Raw genomic sequence first — 24,465 nt, forward strand, 5'->3', positions numbered from 1 at the left:
ATTTGTGTTATTTATAAAATCAGTTATCTTTGGAAAGTCTTGACAGTAGAATCCTAATTTGTGTGTTATCACTAAGAAAATATAATATATTTGCAAAAAGATGCTTAAGTTTAGTATTTGAAACTATTGGCAGAATATTTGTTTTACTCATTTTAAACTGCTCTTTGCTTGATTCCCTTTTGATTAAAACTCATCCTTTTCTTTAGAGTACAGTGACTTGTTGGTATTTGAAAGAGAAATATACTAATACCTTAGAACTTCTCTAATTTTGAAAAACCATGGTGGTATGTTATTTCTCCCAATGTATGAAAAAAGTCCAGTTTTTTTTCATGACACTCTACTCAGGAGACTATTTGGCTTGATATTTTAGACAATACTAGAAATTTGTTTTCCTGCAAAAAATTTTAGTGACCTCCCAAGTTTTCAGGGTTTATTTTCTTGTTTATTTTGTTTTTAACAGTATGAGTTAATAATTTTATTTGATTCTTTTGGCAAAGCAAGCACTATGAGAAACTTTCTTATTCTTATTTGTTTCTTATATCTCAACTTCATTTAGTCTTTACGGCGTTTGGAGGTAGTTTGTTCTCCTGTCTCCAAGCCTAGACTTCTCAAATAGTGCTTAGCAAACATCAATTCCTTCGTTTGTTATTTCTCTTTATCCTTCAGGATCAGACATAAAGTATGCTAAATAATTCCCAAACCTATAAAAGCGTTATTTGTTTCCCACAGTTGAGAATATATAATAATAATTCATTCAGGCCACAGAATCATGTTAGCCTGTAAGAATATTCATCATCCTGAGTGACTCTAACAAATTCTCTTACAACTTCTCTGTAGATAGGTGTTTGGAGTCGTGATCAGTGATTAAAAAATAACCATGGTTATTATAGCCTTCTCTGAAGGACATAACCAGGTAACTAAAAACCATGTTATTTTTGGTTGTTGGAATCAGCACATAATGTTTATTTGTTCCAATTACACTTCTTTTTTGTGGTGAGGAAGAGGCAGTCATTCAGCCCTACTCCAAATGATAGTCTTACATGTGATTACCTTAGCTCTCCGGGCAGGCCTCACACCAAAGTGGCTTATAATTTCAAGCTGTTTTGGGTGACTTGAGTCTTTGAAAATAACATATACAATATCATTAGATGTCTTCTGGAGCTTGATTTTGATTCTACCTGATTCCAGCAAGCTAAACTAACCATTGGGTCGTTTGATAATAAGACAAGTTCAGTCTTTGAGAGAGGAGAGTACAGGCTGAAAAACAGGAGCTACAGGGACTTCATATTCCAGGATTCCAAACAGGAGCCCCAAAGAAATCAAAATCGTGATACGATGGACTGAATGTAGGCTTTGGAGTCAGACTTGATTCAGATTCCAGCTTCAATATATATTGTGGGACCTTGAGCAAACTCAAGTCTAAAGTTTTCTCAGCTGTGACTTGGAGATTGAATCCTTAACATTAACCCACATTTTATTTTAGATCATAATGGATTTTTCATGCCTCTGAGAAATTCATGTCAAATGTATTAAAACCATACAGCAAAGAGAAACCCATAAATCAGAGAAAGCATTAACAGGGAGTAGTGCCTATCTCAAAAGCTAATTCTATGTGAAGTTCATTTTATAGGATTCATTTTATTCCTAGGTCTGTATATTAAGTGATTTTTTAATGAGATATGAACAAGACAAAATTGCCTTGCGCCAGTGTGGAAAGAAGTGGGGAAGGGTTTGGAAAAATTAATGATTTTAGAGTTGTTGGATTTGAAATGTCTCATTTAAATTATTATTTCACAACCTCTGCAATTATTATTTTACAATTTGTGACATAAGTACTTAGAGATTATTGTTAAAACTGTTTTCTTTTATGTATTGCAGAGGAGAATTTGCCCTTTGGCTTGATGGAGATCTCTACCATGGAAGAAGCCATTCTTGTAAAACATTTGGGAATCGTACACTTTCTAAGAAGGAAGACTTCTTTATCCAAGACATTGAAATCTGGGCTTTTGAATAAATAGAATGCTGTCTTAGCAGGATGATGGCCCAAACCTGACATGGACAAGCATTGTTTGGAAAGTTCAAGAAGCAATACAATGTAACATGTCATTCGTGCTTTAAAATTAGTTGGTATCAGCATTTATTACAGCTATAATTTTGGAATTTATTTTTAAAATCATGTTTCTGTCCCAGAGTTGTTTAGGTTTAGACCACGGCATAGGTCCATGGAGTATAACAGCTTGAGTTTTGTCAGAATATTGGCAGCATTTTGATCATAGTGACCACCTCATCTACAATCCATGTTATCTCAAGTCTCCTAATAGGATGGTGCTCTTTTGTTGAACCTATTTTGGTTTATTATTTTTAAAACTATATTGATTGTTTTACTAGAGCAGTCTAATTGGGGCATTGAGGGAATGAAGACTAGATACTACTGTATATGTGAGGTTGGCGCAGGTGACCTTTGGATGTGCTCTACTTATTCTTATGAAGGAAAAAAATACATGCCAAAATAATGTATACTTTGTAGACTACTGAGTTCTAGTTTTAATTCACACTACAACATTCTCTTTATTAATTTTTCAGGTATTCTTAATTTCATTTTAATAAAAATGAAACTTGAGAATTCTGGTTGTAATAGACCACAACACACATGATCTACAGGTTTGGGCAAATGTTTTATCATTGAATTATCGGGTGAAGAGTTATAAAATGACACAGGAGAATGAGAACTTGGTGATTCTACTGAATTTAATATGTCAAGCAAGAAAATATACTATTTACATATTTGTAGCTTAGCAGGGCATTATCATAAGTATAAAAACTATGAAACAGATGCATATTTCTTCAACATATTGTGTCAGGTAACCTGTTTTATAGTTCTGTTGTTTTAGCCTTGTTACACACCAACTCCCAAAATATAGGTTCCTCTTCAAAAGGAAAAAAACTTGTGATTTTTTTTGAGTGGTATGTGTTATTAATTACCGTTAGCATTTGCTGTTATAAAAGGGCAGTGATTATAGTAGACAATATTGTAACTCAGTAGACTTGTTGCATATGCAAACTTACTGTCAAGTGACCTCAACAAAAAAAAAAGAAAAGCTAGAATATACTAGTAGTTCTTATCCTCTTTTGTAGGAGACCAATAATAAGCCATTGTGGCAATAATCCATCAATTTCAAAGCTTCATGTTATGCACACACAAAAAATCCTGCTGTTATACATGTGACAGTGACCTTGTGCTGAAATTTCAGCTATTCCAGATAAACATTGTATATTATCTTGTAAATTAATGTTTAAAGGTAGTTTTGTTCTTATAGAAAGTGTTGATTGCCAGGTTGCTTATAGCACTTTAAATTATTCTAAAAATGAATTATAAGCCAAATATGTTGGCTAAAGTAGTTTTAGTTGTATAGCACTTGAATATATTTAGACCTTTTGAAAGTTTAGATAATTATCTAAAGAAAGCATAATATTAATGGAAAAGAAAATCTGATGTTCTATTTAATATGCTATTGCTGAATATGAATAGAAATGCAGGGCATCACTTCCTTGTCTATGTAAAGCTTTCTCATTATAAGTTAGTAACAGTATATAGATTAAATGTTTACAATATAAGGAATTGTAAATAAACATATCAGTTTTCCCCCACCTCTGGTCTTCCACAGCAGTATTATTGTCTTTGTGGAGTTGACTAATCATTAAAAAAAAAAAAAAAATCCTGTATTGGATTTGAATTACAATAAAGTTATAGTTGTGTATACCAAATAAAATTAAATACATAAATACAAATTTGAGTTTGGACTTATTGAATAATCAAGTTATTTTCATATCTAAGAAGTCTTTGATCAAGCATACTATTATTTTTTATCTGTAAAAATGCTTCTAGTACCCTTGGCAGTGGTGGTGGTGATGGTGGTGGTGGTAAGAGTGATAATAGTGATGGAAGGATGCATTCACATTGAGGGAAGTACCACAGTCTAAAAAATGGGGAGGCCAGCCCTGATGCCCTAGTGGTTAAGTTTTGGCATGCTCCGCTTCAGTGGCCCGGATTTGGTTCCTGAGCATGGACTCACTCATCAGTGGCCATGCTGTGGTGGTGGCTCACGTACGAAATAAAGGAAGATTGGCAACAGATGTTAGCTCAGAGAAAATCTTCCTCAGCAAAAAAAGAAAAAAAATGGGGAAGTGAGAGGGTACTTGACATGTGGAGAAGTGCAAGTCATTTGATACTTTTAAATTAGGTTCTTTTTTTCATGGGGAGTGCATAGCAAGGTAAGACTAATGTTATGAAGAGCTTTGTTGTATGCAATGCCAAGAAATTTAGATTTGTTTTATCTCTTAGGAGCAATTAAGAAAACTTGAGTGGAGGAATGTCATGATCACATATGCACTTTAGGAAGATATCTGTGAAAAATAGATTGGTAGAGAGAAAAACTAGAGACAAGGAGATCAATAAGTCTTTTGTAAAGTCCAGCAAAAAAATGCTGAGGCCTGAATAAGAGGAGCAGCAATGGTGATAGGAAGGAGGCATGGATTTAAAAGAGATTTAGGAATTAGGAATAACAGAGCTTGATTATTAACTGGATGTCAGAAAGAGTTAAGGATAGCTCTCAGTTAAGGATACGTAGGAACTGAGCGTATTATTCATCAAGATGCATGATGTACAAAGAGAGAAACAAGTAGCAGATGGAGAAATTAAGTTAGTTATGGACCTTATTATAGTATGATGTGAGAAATTGGAGAATAGATTGTTGTGGGGGGCATTTAATATTCTCTTCTGATAAAAAGATTTTTAAATCAGCAGCATACAGTTAGATATTGAAGCCATAACCTATGAATGAAATGCCCTTTGAGATTATAGACTGATTAAAAAGAGAGGATTTTTGACATAAATTTTGGGGGTATAGTATTATTAAGTGACAGGAAGAAGAAAAGGCTCTAAGCTTCCATCTCAAGAAGTAGAAGAAGAACAGTAAATTAAACTTAATGAAAACAGAAGGCAGGACAAAATAAAGAAAAATCAATAAAATTTAAAAGTATACCAAACAGAAAATCTGAGAATAATAAAATTGTAAACCTCTAGTGAGATCAAGAAAAATAAAGTCAAATTACCATTGTTAAGAATGTAAAAGTAGACATCATACAGAGCCTGTAGACCTTAGAGATGGGATATTGGAAGAACTTGCATCAATAAACTTGACAATGTAAGTTAAATGTAAAAAAACGTTTTGGAAGACAAAATTTATTAAACCTGACTCAAGAAAATAGATAATTTTTTTGTTGCAGAAATTGAATCTGTTAATTAAAAAAAAAAAAAAAAAAAGCTTCCGACAAGAATCTCAGGCTCTTATGGTTCCACTGACTAATTTTTTTAAGTAAAATTTAAAAACTTAATTTTTAAAAATTTTTTAAGGAAGAAAGTATCAGTCTTAGATGAACTCTTCCAGGGTACTGAGAAAAGGGAAAACTTCTGATACTACTTTTTGAGGCTAGCATGACCTTGATACGAAATCTTTACAAAAAATAAAATTACAGAACAGTCTCATATGAACATAGATACAAAATTTCTACCTAAAATAATCACAAATCAAATTCAGCAATATATAAAAGAGTAATATAACCAAATAGGATTTATTTCAGGAAAGAGTAAACATTTTTAAATTGATGCCATTTACCACACTTACAGAAAAAAGGAAAAATTTCATGATCATCTCTATAGAAGCAAAAGAAGCATTTAATTTCAATGCCTGTTTATGATTAAAACTCTTAGCAAACTAGGAAGGAAGGAATCTTCCTTATTCTGACAAAAATTATTCTTGAAAAATGTACAGGAAGCATCATCTTTACTGGAAAATTATTGCAAGTTTTCTCCCAGAGATAGGAAACCTGACAATGATAACTGCTCTTATCATTTTTATTCAGCCTTGTTCTGGTAGTTCCAACCACTGCAATAAAGCAAGAAAAAGAAAATCATAAGGATTGGGATGGGAGAACATTAAGTGTCATTTGTGTATGATATGATTGTGAACGTAGAAAATTACAAAATGATCTAACTGTTAGAGTTAGTTGATTTAGCAAGGTCACTAAATACAAGTTCAATATAAAAAAAAAACTTTTCAATTTTATGTACAACCAACAATTAGAAAATGAAGCTTAAAATATTACCATTTGTAATACCATTGAAAATATCAGATTTACAACAAAAAGAAAAAGACCTAAGTAGGAAGGATATACCATGTTCATGATTGGAAAACAATATTGAAACATGTCAGTTCTCTAAAATCAGTCTCTATTGGCAGTGAAAATCTCAGCCAGGTTTATTTTTGTGGAAATTAAGCTGATTCTATAATTTATATGGAAATGTAAAGGCAAAGAATACCTAGGGCAACATTGAAGAATGAGGCTGTGCCCTTAAATACCAGATGTAATGATTTTTTAAAAAGCTGACTAAGAAAGACAATGTGGTATTGGTCAAAGGATATACAAAGGAATGGATCAAAGTCAAGAGTCCAGAAACGAACTGATTTTTTGAAAAGATGGCAGTGCTACTCAGTGGAGAGGGTGATCTTTTCAATAAATGGGGCTGGATTAATTGGATGAATGTATGGAACAAAAAATCTTGACTTCTCACACCACATACAAAAAATAATTACAGATCCAAATGTGAAAGGTAAAACAATAAAGCTATTCATTTTAAAAATATGGAATATCTTCATGACCTTGGGATATGCATTCCTTTCTTAAATGGAACACAAAAAGACTATAAAGAAAAAAATGATAAATTATACTACATTAAAATTTTAAGAGCTTTTTATGAGAAGATATCATTAAAAGTGAAAAGGCAAGCAACAGAATGGGGGGGGGGGTTTGTAATACACAGGTCTAATGAAGGTCTCTAATGAAGGTCACATAACTATAAATCGAAGTTCAACAGAAGAACAGGCAGAAGACTGGCAATTTCTAACAGTATTAAGTCAATAAAAGTTATTTTAAAAGGGAATGTAAGTGGAATAACTTTGGAAAGCTTTTTTGGCAGCATCTACTAAAGCTAAGCCTTTGGCCAGCAAATTTAACTCCTTGGTATATACCCAACAGCAATGTGTACATTTGTTTACCAAGAGATAGGTACTAGACTGTTTACAGAACTGTTGACTTTCATTCTCCTCTCCCCACCAGCTCCTCCTCCCCGCACACTCACTCATTCACCTTTATTTTACTGAATATAATTCTGTTAAATTTTACAAATTGGCATGCATCTCTTAAGAACAAGGATATCCTTTTATATGATCACAGTACAATAATCAAATTCAGGAAACGTAACATAATACAATAATATGATTTAATATGCAATCCATTTTCAAATCTCACCAGTAGTGCTAAAAATACCCTTTTATAAAAAAAATCATTGAGGTCATGTTGTCTTATAACATTGTGTAAATTTCAGGTGCACATTATTATATACAGTTTCTGTATAGACTGTATCATGTTCATCACCAGTAGTCTAGTTTTTCCCCATCAACATATATATGTGCCCCTTTACCCCTTTTGCCCTCCCTCCACCCCATTCCTCTCTGGTAACCACTAGTCTGTTCTCCTTATCCATATGCTTATTTATCTTCCATATATGAGTGAAATTTTTTGTCTTTCTCTGTTGGGCTTATTTCACTTAGTATAATACCCTCAAGCTCCCTCCATACTGTTGCAAATGGCACAATTTTGTCTTTTTTTAATGGCTGAATAGTATTCCATTGTGTATATATACCACATCTTTATCCATTCATCCGTTGATGGACACCTGGATTGCTTCCACACTTTGGCTATTATGAATAATGCTTCAATGAACATAGGGATGCAGAATCTCTGAATTGTTGATTTCATGTTCTTTGGATAATACCCAATAGTGGGATAGCTGGATCATATAGTATTTCTATTTTTAATTTTTTGAGAAATCTTCGTACTGTTTTCCATAGTGCCTGCACCAGTTTGCATTCCCACCAGTAGTGTATTAGAGTTCCCTTTTCTCCACATCTTCTCCAACATTTGTTATTTTTTGTCTTGATAATTATAGCCATTCTGACAGGTTTAAGGTGATATCTCATTGTAGTTCCCTTTGCCTTGCAGAGCTTTTTAGTCCAATATAGTCCCATTTGTATATTTTTCCTTTTGTTTCCACTGCCTGAGTAGACATGGTATTCAAAAAGGTACTGCTGAGGTCAATGTCTTCTAGGAGTCTTATGGTTTCAGGTCTTACATTCAAGCCTTTAATGCATTTTGAGTTAATTTTTGTGTATTATGTAAGATAATGGTCTACTTTAATTCTTTTGCACGTGGCTGTCCAGTTTTTCTCTTTTTTTATTGAAGAGACTTTCCTTTCAACATAGTACTGGAAGTTTTGGCCAGAGCAGTCAGGCAAGAAAAGGAAATAAAAGGGATCCAAATTGGAAAGGAAGAAGTAAAACTCTCACTGTTTGCAGATGACATGATTCTGTATATAGAAAAACCTAAAGAATCCACCAGAAAACTATTAAAAATAATCAACTACAGCAAAGTTGCAGCGTACAAAATCAACATACAAAAATCAATTGCATTTCTATACACTAATAATGAACTAGCAGAAAGAGAAGTCAAGAATGCAATACCATTTACAATCACAACAATAAAATATCTGGAATAAATTTAACCAAGGAGGTGAAAGACCTATACACTGAAAACTATAAGATGATATTGAAAGAAGTCAAAGCAGACGTAAAGAAATGTAAAGATAGTCCATGCTCTTGGATTGGAAAAATAAGCATGGTTAAAATGTCCATATTACCGAAAGCAATCTACAGATTCAATGTAATCCCAATCAGAATCCCAATGACATTCTCCACAGAAGTAGAACAAAGAATCCTAAAATTTATGTGAAGCAACAAAAGACTCCGAATAGCCAAAGCAATCCTGAGAAAAAAGAACAAAGCTAGAAATATCACAGTCCCTGACTTCAAAGTACACTACAAGGCTATAGTAATCAAAGCAGTGTGGTACTGGCAGAAAAACAGACACACAGATCAACAGAACAGAATTGAAACCCCAGAAATAAAACCACACACAGCTAATCTTCAACAAAGGAGCCAAGAACATACAGTGCAGAAATAATATACTTTTTAAAGCATTATTTTTCCTGATCCGTGATCCAGTCCAGGATCCTGCTTTGCATTTAGTTGTGCTTTTGGATCTCCTTTAACCTAGAAGAGTTCATTCGTCATTCTTTGTGTTTTACAACAGTTTGAAGAGTTCAGGATTGCAGAATGTCCTTCAATGTGGAATTGTCTCAATTTTTCCTATATTTAAATTTAGGTTATGCATTTCGGGCAGGAAAACCACAGAAGTGATGCTGAGTCCTCTGCATCGTATTAGGATGCACATAATGTATATTTGTCCTCTTATTGGTGCTGTTAGCTTTGATTAGTTGGTTAAGATCGTGTCCAGTATGTTTCTCCGCTGCTGTCATTTTTCCCTTTGTACTTAATAAGGAATGTGTAGGGAGATACTTTGATACCATACATATTACATTCGCCAATTTTTCACAATGTTTTTGGTATTCACTGAGGATTGTTGCCTGAGTCACTAAGTTGGTGATTTTTTCTAACTCTTTTGTTCCCAGCACATTTATTACTTGGCATTTACCATAAGGAAGAGATTTCTTTTCTCCAGGAGTTAAGAATATGTATTATCACTATGGATTGATGGTTTCTTTTTTTTAATTCAAAGTGTTATATAATCCATCTCTCTATCTAGATTTAAACAGTGGGAACCCTGTCAAGCTGACTTCTGTGCATTTTTCCATTTCCTTGAATACTTCTAGTACAAGATTTTTCAGACTTATCTGTACAGACACACCTCAGATATAGTGCAAGTTCAGTTCCAGACTACCACCATAAAGCAAATATCACAATAAAGCAAGTCACACAAATTTTTGGTTTTCCAGTGCATATAAAAGTTATGTTTACACTATACTGTAGTATATTGTGTGCGATAGCATTATATCTAAAGAAACAATGTACATACCTTAATTTAAAAAATACTTTATTGCTAAAACATACTAACCATCATCTGGCCTTCAGCGAGTCATAATCTTTTTGCTGGTGGAGGGTCTTGCCTCAGTGTGATGGCTGCTGACTGATCAGGGTGGTGGTTGCTGAAGACTGGGGTGGCTCCAGCAATTTCTTAAAATAAGACAACAATGAACTTTGCTGCATAGATTGACCCTTCCTTTCATGAACGATTTCTCTGCAGCATGCAATGTTTGATAGCATTTTACCCACAGTAGAATTTCTTTCAAAATTGAAGTCAATCCTCTCAAACTGCTGTTGTATTATCAACTAAGTTTATGTAATATTCTAAATCCTTTGTTGTCATTTTTTTTGGAGCTGCATCCGTTTTGTGGATGTACCATACTTTATTCAACCATCTTTCTATTTGTATTAGATTTGCAGTATTTTGCAATTAAAAATAATACACAATGCATTATGCATATGTATTTTCATATTGTTTGAGTTGTATCTTCAAGGAAAATTTTAGGAGTGGAATTTCTTGGTCTAAAAATAAATGCAATGTAATTTTGTTAGATATGAGCACGCCCCCAAGATCTGGACACACAGTGTCATCAGATAATCCTTGTTTGGATAATAGTGAGTAAACCACAGCATTCTAAAACCTCTAGGCTAAGAGGTTAGGTCACCCAGTGCGTTTGTAAGTTAAATAATTCAACAGACGTTAACCGTGTCCTTACTGTGTACAAAGAAATATCTTAGGTACTGGGCATAAAACTAAATATTCTAGGAATCTTAAGGAGACATCTGCATTGAGACCACTTTAGCATGTGCCACATGGTCTCCTGCTCTTCTTCTTTGGGCAGAGTGACTTGATAAAGTAGAGCAATTCTTCCCTAAGCACACGTTCCCATTGACACAAAATTCTAGTTTACGCAGAATTATTTCCATAGCGTGAGAAACAGTACCTGATAACCTGTTGGTAATATTAAAAAAAAGAAGGAACTTAAGTTTGGGAAAGGAAAGAAAAAATCAGAAGGCAAACTTAGAATGTAGGTACAGCCTCATTTTCTAATGTAGTGTGGGAAGAAAGAAAACCAGAGCACAGAACTTCCCCCTGTTGGTATAAGTTGGCAGAGTGATGAGAAGGTGAACTTGGGAATCAGGAAATCATAAACTTCAGGTTATAAAAGTTGAAAGGCATCAAACATTTGGAGGTGCAGACAGAAGGGGTAAACAATACATGTCAACAACTCAAAATTCTTTAAACATCTTGTTGAAAGTTTGGAATGGGAAAATCCTAAAGATTTGGAAACCAACTGTACACTACCCATTATTGGGAATTTACATTTACCAGTGGCAAAATGCTATTGATAGTATATTTATTTCATGTATAATTATTTCATATATTATGGTGGTCCCCACTTATCTGTGGGGAATACATCCCAAGACCCTAGGTGGATGCCTGAAACCATGAAGAGTACCAAACACTATATATACTCTGTTTTTTCCTGTACATACATACCTATGATAAACTTTAAATTGTAACTTAGGCCCAGTAAGAAATTAACACCAATAACTAATATGAAAATTGAACAATTATAGCAATATACTGTAATAGAACTTAGCAACCTCAGTATACAGTTTTTTGTCTTTATGAAGTCAAGAACTGTAATCTTTTCACTTAAAGGAAGCATGTTACGGCTTCTCTTTGGCACTATCTAAATTGCCAGTATCACTGCTCTTGCACTATGGGGCCATTATTAAGTAAAATAAGGGTTACTTGAACACAAGCACTAGGATACCATGACTTTTGATATGATAACCAAGACGGCTACGAAGTGACTAATGGGCACGTAGCATATAGAGTGTGCTTATGCCGGACAAAGGGAAGATTCACATCCCGGGCGGGACAGAGCAGGATAGCGCAAGATTTCATCACACTACTCAGAATGGTGTGCAATTAAAAACTTATGAATTGTTTATTTCTGGAATTTTCCATTTAATATTTTTGGACCACAGTTGACCACAGGTAACTGAAACCACAGAAAGCAAAAGCACCTGTGGCTAAGGGGAGACTCCTGTATTTGGGTGACTATAAAAATATCTGTGAGGACTTTCATTATCTTGTTTGCCACCTGAGGTCTACTTATGCTTTTTGTTTAAAAGCCCTGTTGGTCAACTATGGATTTTCCTATCGTGGAGTTCTTACAATAAAAATCTGTCACATAGCAGTCATTTTCTTCCAGGGAAACTAGCTTTCTGATTTTACAGCCACTCCTAATTCAGAAGAGTATCTGTTAATGTAATCTCTCTGAGAAGGCTATTGAACTCCATCCTCAAATTCACACAAATTGAACTTTGAATAATCTGCATCAGTGCCTGCATAAACTGTCACTGTCCAGAGTTGAATATGAGACAACTCTTTTGAAGCTGTGGTCTAAATATTTTACTGACACTGGAAGTAACCCAAATTTCATTCTGTAATTTTGTTGAATTTCAAACACAAGAAAGTGGTATTGTGGATATAACCTAAAAATAATAGTAGAAAAACGGGAACAGAAAACATAAGAAAATATCTTTTATTCTTGTGCTACGTCTTTAAATTTTGACATAGGTCTCACTGTCCTGATAGAAGTATACATCTTATATGAAATTCTACTTAAAAATATCGGTCACTAACTTGTAATTTAATAAGTCTATTATGGAAACAAAAATGTACAAACTTTCTTCTTTAAGAAGATATGGGAACTTTCAGTTTGAAAGAGAATCATACATGAAAACAGAAAATTCCTATACTAATCCATATTTTATATTCAACCTAATACCTAATTATGGGTGTCTATTATTTAGAGGTATCATAATTTGACATTAATTTCTGTATTTAACACCAAAGGGCTATAATCTCATTTAGTACCTTTCATTGAATTCAGCAAGAATTATAATCTCACGTTCTATTCAGTTTGTTTTTAGAATTATATAGGGCACATTAAGAGAAAAAATGACAGATTAGCATCAAAGAAATTTTTCTTCATTGTATTAAACTGTATACTTTTTTCAAATTAGCAGGACTAATATTGCTGTTTTATTATTGCTGACTTTCAGATATTTTATAAAGTTTGTTAGAGCATGAAGAAAATAAAAGTCTCACATGTGATTCAAATTTACCAATGATTCTGTCAGATTCTTCTACACCAAACATAGAATTTCTGTATTTCAACATAGAATTTTCTGTATTTCTACTTCATTGTATAGTGACATACATGTAAAGAGCATGACTCATTAAGGTTTTGAGAAAAAAACAGACTTCTCCAAGAAGTCCTACAAAGGCAGGTAAATCTGAATCTCTCACCCCTCTTCTACTTTCATAGTGAGGTGAACATAACCGCCTCCTGTGTTGCCTCTGACACCACCGGTGATGTCTGTTTTGATGTGATTTGCACAGATCACACAGAAGAACAGCTAACTCCTGTTGGAAACCTATTAAATTCCAAGCCCACAGAGAAATTTCAGCAATTTCAACATCTTACTTGAAAACAACTTTTCATTTATGTGCCTATTTTCTAAGTGATGCTGTGATAAAAATAAATGCACAAAGTCAAGCTTCTTAGAAAATTTTAAGTTTAGTTTTGCCAAACTTAATGGAATTCTTTTTTCTTCTAAAAAATGACACATCATTATATGTTCTGTTCTGCTGATATTTACCTAAAGTCAGCATTCTTCTTAGATGTAATAGTTGTTTAATTAAAGATCTGTAGTAATTCCTGCAATGAATAGCCAATTTTTTTTGCCTAAAAGAGTAAGTGGAATCTCAAATATTTATACTATTATTGTATACTAATAGCACTCTCTGTGCTTTCTGAAATGTTTTGTGTGTGCTTTCTCAAAATCTTCAAACTTCCTCAGAAATAGAATGTCAAAAAGTCATTTATGTAAAAATTTATTAACTTATTACAGAGAAGTTTGCATTTTAATTTTTACTACATTAGCATTTTGCATTAAGACAATAGTGGGTCAGGTCTGGCTTTTGTTGTTGAAGGCTCACTTGAGTAGAGTAATCACAACATGGTCATCTCGGCCTTGCCAGAGCATCTCTCCTTCGAAGTCCACCAGTCCGTGTTTCCTGGCACGCATGAGAATGCCTACTACTTTATCTGAAATACGAACATATCTGTCAAAGAGATCTCCAAAAGTAACCTGGATCTTGCCGTCTCGTCTGTGGGGAGCCATGGTGCGGATAATGAAGCACATGTCCATAATTTCTCGATAGATGTGCTCCTCGGCCCGCTTGGCCCTTTCAGCGGTTTTGGTTCCCTCCTTGGGACGGCCATAGCCTTCATCTCCTTTGTGTAGGCGGGTGGACATGGCCAGCTGATAATCAAATTCTTCACTGAAAGGATTGAGCTTCTGGGACTGGATGTGTTCATCAGCCCACTGTTGCCATCTCCCTTTCAGGTTGTTCACTGGGCTGTATTTCCACTGAGCCTTGCAGCTGAGTTTCTCTATAAATCTGTTTGCCCTAAAGGAGAGAGAGGGTGAAGAATAAAGACAGTGATGTTTTAAAACCCAAGTGTTGCTTTCTCTCTGTACTTCCTGCACATTTGCATCTTAATGTGTTGATAACTTTTTCATTATAAGAGAAATATAAACACAATACAAAAAATTAGAAAGGAAGGGCTGGCCCGGTGGCGCAGCAGTTAAGATCACATGTTCTGCCTCGCCGGCCCAGGATTCACTGGTTTGGATCCCGTGTGCAGACCTATGCACCACTTGGCAAGCCATGCTGTGGCAGGTGTCCCACATATAAAATAGAGGACGATGGGCATGGATGTTAGCTCAGGGACAGTCTTCCTCAGCAAAAAGAGGAGGATTGGCAGCAGATGTTAGCTCAGGGCCAGTCTTCCTCAAAAATAAATAAATAAATAAATAAATAAATAAATGAAGTTTTTTTAATTAAAAAAAAGAATTAGAAATGAAAGAAGAAAAATCCTACACAGTCCCACCATTGTTCTTAGTTTGGCGTGTGTTCTCCTACGTTATTTTCTCTGTGAATAACAGTAATGTTTTAAGAACCATAAAATAATATTAAACTCTGTTTCAAGAAAAAAGCTTCATTACATGAACATAATGCAAATATGTGTATCTTAAAGTTGCATGTTAATAACATTTCAGAACTGGAATCATATGATTATATTAAGAGAATCTACTTTATATAGGACTTCAGTTATTTCCCCCAAATAAGGCTTATTCCAGCACATTGTAATATTTACTCGTGTATAGATTTTTATATGTGGGTTTTTGGATTTTTTTGAGGAAGATTAGCCCTGAGCTAACATCTGTCACCAATCCTCCTCTTTTTCCTGAGGAAGACTGGCCCTGAGCTAACATCCGTGCCCATCTTCCTCTACTTTATATGTGGGACGCCTACCACAGCATGGCGTGCCAAGTGGTGCCGTGTCCACACCCAGGATCCGAACTGGTGAACCCTGGGCTGCAGCAGAATGTGTGCACTTAACCCCTACGCCACCAGGCCAGCCCCTGTATGTGGATTTTTAATGAGAGCATATCTACACTAGTATCAATGCTGTACCACAAAAGAAATACCAACTTGTATAGGTAGAAGACTAGTAACATTTAGAAACATTTGATAACTAATAACATTGCTAACTAGTAAGCTAGCAATGGTAACATTTATTGAACACTATGTGCTGGCATTCCTTTATGTACTTTTTGTTAATATTCCCACAACCATTCTGTGAGAGAGGTACTACTATTCTCACTTCACAAGTGAAACTGAAGCCAGAGGGGTTAAGTAACTTGCTTAAAGTCACAAAACTGTTCAGTGGTAGAGCTGGGATTTGAACCAAAGTTGAGCTAGTTCCAGAGCCTGTGTAAAACCACCATGAAATGCTGCCCTAATCTAGTGGCAGAGGCAGGATTCAAGCACAGACTATCTGAGGCTAACATCAATGCTCTTTCCATTGTGCAATGCTGCTGCTCAGCGTGCAGGTACAGTGTCTCCTAAATGGATAAGCTATGTTTCAAATGTATGTGTTTGTTCTTGCAGTTTGAAATGAATTTTCTTGTTAAAAAAAAAAAAAAAACTGGGACCAGCCCAGTGGTGTAGTGGTTAAGATTACATGCTCCACTTCGGCCACCTTGGGTTCTCCACAGCACTCATCAAGCCATGCTGTGGCAGCGTCCCACATACAAAATAGAGGAAGATTGGCACAAATGTTAGCAACAATCTTCCTTAAGCAAGAAGAGGAAGATTGGCAACAAATGTTAGCTCAGGGCCAATCTTCCTTACCAAAAAAAAAACCAAAACAACAACAACATTGGAAAGTGTAGACCAATTATGTCATGAAGATGCAGGCCTAACTTTTAAAAGGGCAAAATTTGTCTTTAAAAGACTTCCCTGTCATTTTATATCTAACATCACTAGGTCTCTTTGCCTTCACATGTAAAACATGAACTCTTGGACTATATAAAAGTCAGAGATTTATACTGCTTGTCCTCACAAGTGGCCCACTCTTCCGTCTCCCCAACACCAGTGGCCTCATGTCTGGAAACATTGGGATTAGAGCTGGAGAGCAGCTAACATTGCTCATGTGAGCAGCATGCCTGAACTAAGAAGCTCTTCCTATACCAAATCTCACAATTCATTATTCGAAACCTAGGAACAGGTCAGATGTGGGTGTTCTTCACTATCCAACTCTCTTCCTGAAATCTGGTTATCCAAATGCAGGAAACTAAGAGATGTGGATAGGGAGGCATACATACTTTTATTAGCATTGTTTTCGGAATAGTGACATCCACTAGATGGCGAACTTTCATTAATTCCCATGCTTTATGTTTCCAAAAGTCCTACACTTGCTACGTTGTTTCACTGTTACAACAGAATTCAAGAACGTGCTGCTACATATTACACTACTATTCTTCCGAGCCATATGGACAAAAGTGTATGACAAAGTCAATTGGGAGAAAGCAGCGTACAAAAACTGTATTCACAATTATTATAACTTTAAGAAATCGTATACGTATGGAAAAGTGCTGGGAATTACACTGCACTGAAGTGGAATGGATTTCTCTCAGCTCTGCTGGTCCTCGTCGTGACCTGCCTCTCCACAGACTGTCCCTGTTCAGCTGCCCAGAGTATGGACTGCTTGATCTCATTATCAAAGGAGAGCAAACACCTTGTCCCCTTGGAACCATGGCAATCAATGGCAGGCATAGTCTTCCATAACAAGTCCAAGGCTATCCCGGAAGGACCCAAAGCTCATACATTTGAGGCTGGGGCGTCTTGCTGGAGAAGAGACTTGAAATATCTCAGAAGAAGGTGAAAAGAATAGCATGATTCATTAACTCATACTTTTTATCTCCTGAGCACCAACTGTACTTCTGTCCTCTAGTGTTAAACATAAAACAGTCTCCCTTCAAGGAGCTTCTGGGCACTTTGACATTCCTTCCATCCTTTATTAAATCATCTATGACACCTACTGTGTGCCAGACACTCTTTTAGGCACTTACTGGATATTCACTAATGAAAACCAATAAATATCCACTAAAAGACACTCATGAAAATAGAGCAATACAAATTTGAGCTATGGTACAACTCCAACTACAAAAAATGTGTATGCACCGTGCAGAAGAAATCAATAGCATGTGTACAAATGAAAATAATTATGTTGGGGGACGGCTCTGTGGCCAATTGGTTACGTTCATGCGCTCTGCTTCGGCAGCCCAGGGTTTCACTGGTTCAGATCCTGGGCACGGACATGGCACCACTCATCAGGCCATGCTGAGGCAGCATCCCACATGCCACAACTGGAAGGACCCACAACTAAAATACTATATACTGGGGGATTTGGGGAGAAAAAGCAAAAAAAAAGAAAGAAAGAAAATAATGTTGGTACCAGATGACAGATGATTTTTGTCATTTTTTACAGAATACTCTCATGTTGGCATTTTATTGATTTTATAATTCAGAAAAAGCAAAAGATAGGAAAATATTCAAATTAGCATCCAGAAGTAATTTGTTTACACTACATGTTATATGGGTCTCTGTTTCTTTGATATAGTTGTATTTCTAATTTTAATGAGGAACTTAGAGTCCCTGAGTGTTGAAACTCTATGTCATTTGGGATAATGGTTGGGGTTGGTGAGGTAATAAATCTATGAAGAAGAGGGACATTTATCTTCTAAAAGAAGCACTTTCTAAATCTTAATGTCCATTTGTTATATTGTCAAATTATAAATCCCAAAACTAGGAGAGAAGGAAAGGAAAGGAATTGGTTCTACAAGCAAGAATTAGAAAATAGACAAGGTTTTAAAAAAAGTACTAGGAGGAAGTATACCTTAATGACTATTTAATTTTCTCTATCTTATAAATGTTCTGTATTGTTTTTTGTATTTTCAACTTTTAAAAAGTCTGAAAGCATCAGGTTTAAATCAGAATTAGAAAGTCTTGTACCCTGAGTATCTTCTCAGGCAATAAATATAAGAATCAACATACTAGCTTATCCTGGTATTTTTTTTAAGTAAAAATGTGAATAATAGTTTAGATTGAGCTTTATTTAGAAAGACAGTCTTGTATACATTTATAGCAAGCAAAGTAATATTCAAAGACTGACATCACACTAATTTTTTAGGTTAGTAATGTTTAATCCAGACTTGCCTTCTTAGTGTCTTCTTTATTAGTAAACAAATTTTCTATAGTCAATCAAATATTTCCCTTGTCCTGTTATGTGCAAGGTAAATAACTCTACTAGACGTTATAAGCATTCTATCTTGGAAAGTCTAGGTTCATTCACTGAAATAAATTCTGAAATTTATTTCTTATCTGTCAGCTTTAAAAATGATGTCAGTTTGAGTGTTTCTTTCTTACTTGAACAGGGCTGTTTAGCAATGTGATGAGAATATGTGAACCAATGTATCATAATTGTATCATTTAGGGGTAATAATTAGATGGTTAAATTATTAAATATGATTAAAACCCACAGGAAATAAAAGTTCTGAAAAGTAGATTTCAAACCTAACTGAGTTCGTTGGCACTGGAAACATTTTCTCTGATAAATGGCCTTCATTTGGAACATCGGTTTCAAAATGTCCTAAGGCCTAGGGGGGAACTGAGTCTTGGATGTGTGTGAAGAAAGCGGAGCTCTGCTCTCGTTGCATCACCCCACAGACTCTCCTGGAGAGGGAGCGTTTCTCTTCATTGCCCAGTAACATTTCTGTTAGTAAAGCAAAGAATTTCCGCCACCCTTTCCAACTTCTCGGGGAAGTGCTAGGGACACTTTGCTTCTCTGTGCATTGGTCAGCTTGCCCTTTACCACGGGAAGTGTAGCCAATTTGATTAATGGGAGCATGACATCCACAGGGTCATATTTATCAGAAGCAGGGTGATGGCATTCAAAAGGCAGGGTCAACGTCTCTGATCAACTATTTTGCTCTCTGTTCTGTCATCAACCAAGTTTGAGAGGCAGGCCTGTGATTCTCTTGGCAGGCTGCTAACTGTCCTCAGAGTCCATGGGAAGTGTTCCAAGCTCTAGAATTGGTAGCACATAGTAGAAAGCCATACTTTTGCCTCTGTTTCTAGCAAAGTCCTCAGTATAGTTGTACCGAAACCCTAGACTTTAGGAATTATTAGGATTCCATTAACTAAGCTGACACTTTGATCTCCATTTTATTCCTTGAGCCTCTTGTCTACTGAGAGAATCTCTCAGGCATAGTGGTTAATGACACAGGCTCTCGTATCAGCCTTCCTAACGTCATCACTTACCAGCTCTCTGATTTGGATATGTTTCTTAATGTCTCTGTATGTCAGTCCCCTTATTTATAATATGGCACCCTCATGCTCAAATACTGTTATTGTTACTGACTAGAACTTGGAGGAGAGGATGAATGAGCGATTGGCACATTAATATTTCACCATTCCTGCATGGGGCAGGGATCCAGTTTCCTTTGTCTAAAGGAGCTGGACTGAAAAGCCATATAGCTACACAATCAAAAGACTAAATATTTTAAAAATAAAGTATAAAATACAAATCATTCTCATAGAGAAACCCCAGTTAGCAAAACCACTCTTGGTAAAGAATATCTCTACTTTTTCTCAAACCTGACTCATTTGTTTCTGTTACCCACAGAACAGCTTAACTATGAAGAAAACTGTTTTTTTCTACCTAAATATTCATGACACATAATTTTCTCCATATTGGTGGACATGGGGAAAGAATGGTGTTTAGAATTAAAAATAAGTGACAACCCTTTTTCTATAGGCATACTCCATAATGACACCTTCATTTCTCAAGCAGCATTTGAGGGTCCCGTCAGGCAAAATGTCTCATTAGGCTTCTGCTGAAGCTTCCAGAGCACAGCTAGGATTACCGCTGACACTGAGCTGCCATTGCTGCATAAAATGTTCTGGTACCCTATATATTCTAAGACTGAGGGAAAGGAGCCAAGGAGGAAAGAAGAGATGTAATTCCCACTTTCCCCTGGCCAACTCTGAGAGCCAAGCTCCTAGCATCTTGAAGGGTTGGGATCACCAGGTCACCAGGGCTGGGCCCCTGCATGATAATAGGTTCAACCTATTAAGTACTTCTTCTGGGTCCATTGCTTTACATAATTAATATCAAAATAACTCTATGAATTATCATATTTGTGTTTTAGATGAGGACAAGGAGACTTAGAATTTGCCAAAGTAACCATGATTCAAATCTAATTGTCTTTCATTCAAAGCTACGTATCTCTCCATCACACTAAGAAGATGTCCAGGTATACACCTGGTTTCAACAATAGTGAGAAGGGTCCTGTATGCGAGTCCCCACTTCCAGATGAGACAGTTTAGAGTAGTGGTCTAGAAACAGAATGCCTGGGTTCAAATCCCATGGGCTGTACAATCTTATACAAATTCCCTCATATTTCTTTGTCTCATGCTCCCATCTATCAAATGTGGGTAATGATTATACTCACCCCATCAGAAGATTGTGAGGATTAAACGAATAAACATGAAAAGTGCTTAGACAAGTGCTGAAGAAGAGTTCATGCATTGGAGATTGGTCCCAGTTGTCATCTCCCTGACAGGAGATGTGCTCAAAATGTGCTGACAGGAAGACGCTCATTGTGCCATCCTCAGTCTTTATTCTGCTGGGTTCTGTTTTTCCATTTCTAGCACACACGCACATGCACACCCCAAAATCTACAAGGCCAGAATTTGCACTATGGTTCCCAATGTTCTGATAGAATAGTTATTTGTGACTATGAATTCACATATTAATGTAAGTAGGGCACAAATCCAGATCTCCGAACACATCCTTAAGGCATGACATGAGAGTGAGCACAATGTCTAGTTTCAAAACATTGCATGTGGAGACATCTCAGCTCTGTCACTACCTCGCTCGGTAAACTTCCCCTTTGAGCTTCAGTCCTCTCATCCTTAAAATGGGATCATTCTTATTTCATAGGATCATGAGAGTTAAAAGGATGAAGCATGTAAAATACCCACAGCGCACACTAAATGCATGAGGGAATGAGTGATTGTTATAATTACCTAAGTTTGCCTGTTCATTTTTTTGGAAGCTGGCAATAATATAGCAGTTCTAATTCTTTCAAAACACCTTTAAAGCCACAAACTGTAAGACAGCTCTCTGTCAAATTATGTAATCAATTTTGTTCTTTACTTTCCGATTGTTTCATTAAACTTCAAAAGCATGCCTAAACACCTTACTGTTCCCAGAGCGGGTCATAAGCATTCGCCACATCAGAGAATATTCCCATATTTTGATACCCTGCGGTGTTGGGTGAGCCCTCCTGACTTTCTGTTCCATAGAGGTAGCATTACTGTCTTTAAATAAAGCATGTGTTTCTTGTCTGAATAAATGTATTACCTTGAGTTTCTGTGTGTATTTGTGTGTGTGTCTGTATTTAACATCTAAATGTTTTAGGATTGTGGTACTTCAACTACCTAGCTTTAATTATCATTTTTGTCTCTGTTTACAAACATGGCAAACTTCTGAAAGTTTGAAAGATTGCTATAATAATAAAAGCTATATGAATAGTAACGGCTTTAATATATTGAGCATATTTGGCAGGCACTATTCTAAGTGCTTGGCAGCCTTAATCTCACTTACTTCTCCCAATACAACAGAATCTGTCCCAAAAGGTTAATGTGGCCATCATTTTATAAAGGAGGAAATAGGCTTAGAGAAATAACCAGTTTTGTGTGTGTGTGTGGGGGGGGGGGAGTGTGGTGAGAACATTTAAGATCTACCCTCTTAGCAACTTTCAAGTAGATATATAATTCAATATTGTTGACTACAGTTGAGGCAGAACTGGAATTTGAGTTTGAGTTTGTCTGACTTCAGAGTCTGCTCTCAAGTTAGCAGCCTCCCATCTGTTTATAGGGTCACGGAGATCTGAGTTCCATGGGTGCTATTTGGGTACATGTGTCTCCCGGTAATATCATAGACTGATTCGGAACCAGGAAAAGGTTTCCCCAGTCAGTCTATCTGCAAGCACTTTTCTCTGCAGAGAAATGAGCCAATTTGTTACTCATTATAGAATGGATTGGAAAAAATTTACCCAAAGCAGACAGCCCTCTCTGGTGTCTTCATCTTTGTTGAGGCTAAAACTTGAACGTTCAGTTCAAAACACAAAGGAGAAACAAAATAGTGCTGGCTCTTGACCCCAAGGTCCATGTCTGAGCTTGGCACTTCCCTTTGAGCCCTGGATCATACCTTCCCCACAGGACCTCACCGCCTGCCCATCTGAGATTATCACTGTAACCCTGGTAGTACTTCCCCGCTCTCTGGGTTCCCAGAGCTGGTTGGGCTCAATAGCAGTATAAGGAGCTGAAGCCTGCATTCACTTACTGGGAGGGCAAGAGGCGTTTGATTCTGACAGTGGCCACCTGTTCTCCATCCTGCTCCGGCCTCTCGTCAGTCTCCCCTCCATAGCCGCTGTCCTCTGTGTCTATGCTGTCACTCCTCCACTTGGGCTCATCCTGTTCCATCTCTTTCCAGCCTTTGGTCAGCTCAGATACCAGGTTGGCACATTTCCTCCTCCGCGTCGGGGAGCCATGGCTGTGGAGGATTCTGTCAATGTCATTCTCTGGCTGCCCAGGTTCAGGCATGCCACCATCATTCTCGTATCTGTGGCTGAGGTGGCTCATATCCCCTCCTCGCTCATAAGCTTTGCTGACAACTGTTTTGGTCACCTCTTTCCTTTTGATAGGAGAGACTTCAGTGGCTCCCTCTGAGCTGTGTCCATCTCCCTGTTCCTCTTTCTTTGAGGAGAGAGATTTTGGGGCACTCTGAGCTTGCTGGTGGGGAGTGGCGTGTATCACTGGTCTAGGAGGTTGGGGTTCATCCTGGGTCTTTCCCGGCAGCCAGCCTGTGGGCTCCTGGGCTTGCCTGGTGCTGTTCTCATTTGCCCACTGCTGCCAACCTCGGGCCAAGTTGATAACCAGAGTGGCTGTGCGCATCTTCCGGAGGGCACTCTTGGCCGGCCCCTCCTCTCTTGCCTTTTCTCCCGGAGCCATGCTACCTTTGTCTTCTCTGCTGACAGCCTGGGCACTGGCTAAAACCAGTGTGGACCAGTGGAGTGCCTGGGATTTAAATAGAAGCAGGGTGTGGGGTGGGAAGAGAGTTTGGTGACGGTGGAAACTATGTCAAGCATCTCTTGCCAAGATGTTGTGCCTTCCCCCTGACAGTGTTCTTTTTTTAAACCCCGATGGCTCCAGTTTCATCACAGCAGAGGGACATCTCTGCTGATAAATGACAGTGATATGCTCAGCCTTTTTCTTCTGCAAGTGCCAGAGTGGAAATTACTAGATCTGGTCATGTGCTCAGCCTTGTGTTTTTCTTGACCTTAAAATATGGTCCTACCATTTATAGGAGCATAAAATATGTGCACAAATTGTGCTAGGAACATTATAGGCTCGTTCTTATTTAAACCTCAACAGACCTCAATATAGCTCTTGATTAGTCCTGTTTTATAGCTGAGTTCATTGAAATCTAACTTCCTATAGTTAATAACATCTGAGGTTCAAATCCAGATCTGTCTCAAGGCTTGTGCCTATTGTCATTCTAGTTATCAAAGATTATAAGTTGCCTTTTTCTTTTGTCTTCAACTCTATTCAGCGTAGAGCTTAGAAGGCACGTCATTCAACCTTCGTTTTCCCCATGAGAAAATCAAGGACCAGATAAGAGGGGAGACAAAAGCTAGGTTTTCTAGTCCCAGGTTTGAATTATTGTATAGACAAGTCATGTTAATATACAAGACAGTCAAAATTTTCGTCCAATATTTTTAAAAATCTTTAAATTAAGACCTACACACACATTGAATTTCATAGATTATTGCAATCAATCTTTTCAAATATTTTGTCAAAAAAGACCATTTAAAGACAAAATATGTGAATTCTGTGAGCAGC

At 36.6% G+C, this 24,465-nt stretch overlaps 2 protein-coding genes across 22 annotated transcripts in view; one reads left to right on the forward strand and one right to left on the reverse strand.

Moving 5' to 3' along the window:
• OXR1 (oxidation resistance 1) overlaps window positions 1-3,789 on the forward strand; it is a 458,416-nt gene extending 454,627 nt beyond the window's left edge. For all 21 annotated transcript variants that reach the window (XM_070630802.1, XM_070630806.1, XM_070630803.1 and 18 more), the window contains one exon: window positions 1,879-3,789. In XM_070630802.1, coding sequence (XP_070486903.1) covers window positions 1,879-2,014 — 136 coding nt within the window. In that variant the 3' untranslated portion in view covers window positions 2,015-3,789. The remainder of the gene's footprint in view (window positions 1-1,878) is intronic.
• Window positions 3,790-13,958: 10,169 nt separating this feature from the next.
• On the reverse strand, window positions 13,959-23,648 carry ABRA (actin binding Rho activating protein). The gene is made up of 2 exons (XM_008531479.2): window positions 22,907-23,648; window positions 13,959-14,553 (listed from the first exon to the last, which is right to left on the reverse strand). The coding sequence occupies exons 1-2, from the start codon at window positions 23,572-23,574 to the stop codon at window positions 14,076-14,078; spliced, it is 1,146 nt and encodes a 381-aa protein (XP_008529701.1). The 5' UTR covers window positions 23,575-23,648; the 3' UTR covers window positions 13,959-14,075.
• Window positions 23,649-24,465: the final 817 nt, after the last annotated feature.

The sequence above is a fragment of the Equus przewalskii genome, chromosome 8 (assembly GCF_037783145.1).
Source record: "Equus przewalskii isolate Varuska chromosome 8, EquPr2, whole genome shotgun sequence".
In the NCBI taxonomy this organism is placed as follows: Eukaryota; Metazoa; Chordata; class Mammalia; order Perissodactyla; family Equidae; genus Equus; species Equus przewalskii.

Coding starts and splice junctions, on each gene's coding strand:
- ABRA (XM_008531479.2), bottom strand. CDS start 23,574: ATGGCTCCGGGAGAAAAGGCAAGAGAGGAGGGGCCGGCCAAGAGTGCC. Junction 14,554..22,906: donor AAACGCCTCTTGCCCTCCCA/GTAAGTGAATGC, acceptor TCTCTCCTTTAG/GGCAAACAGATTTATAGAGA.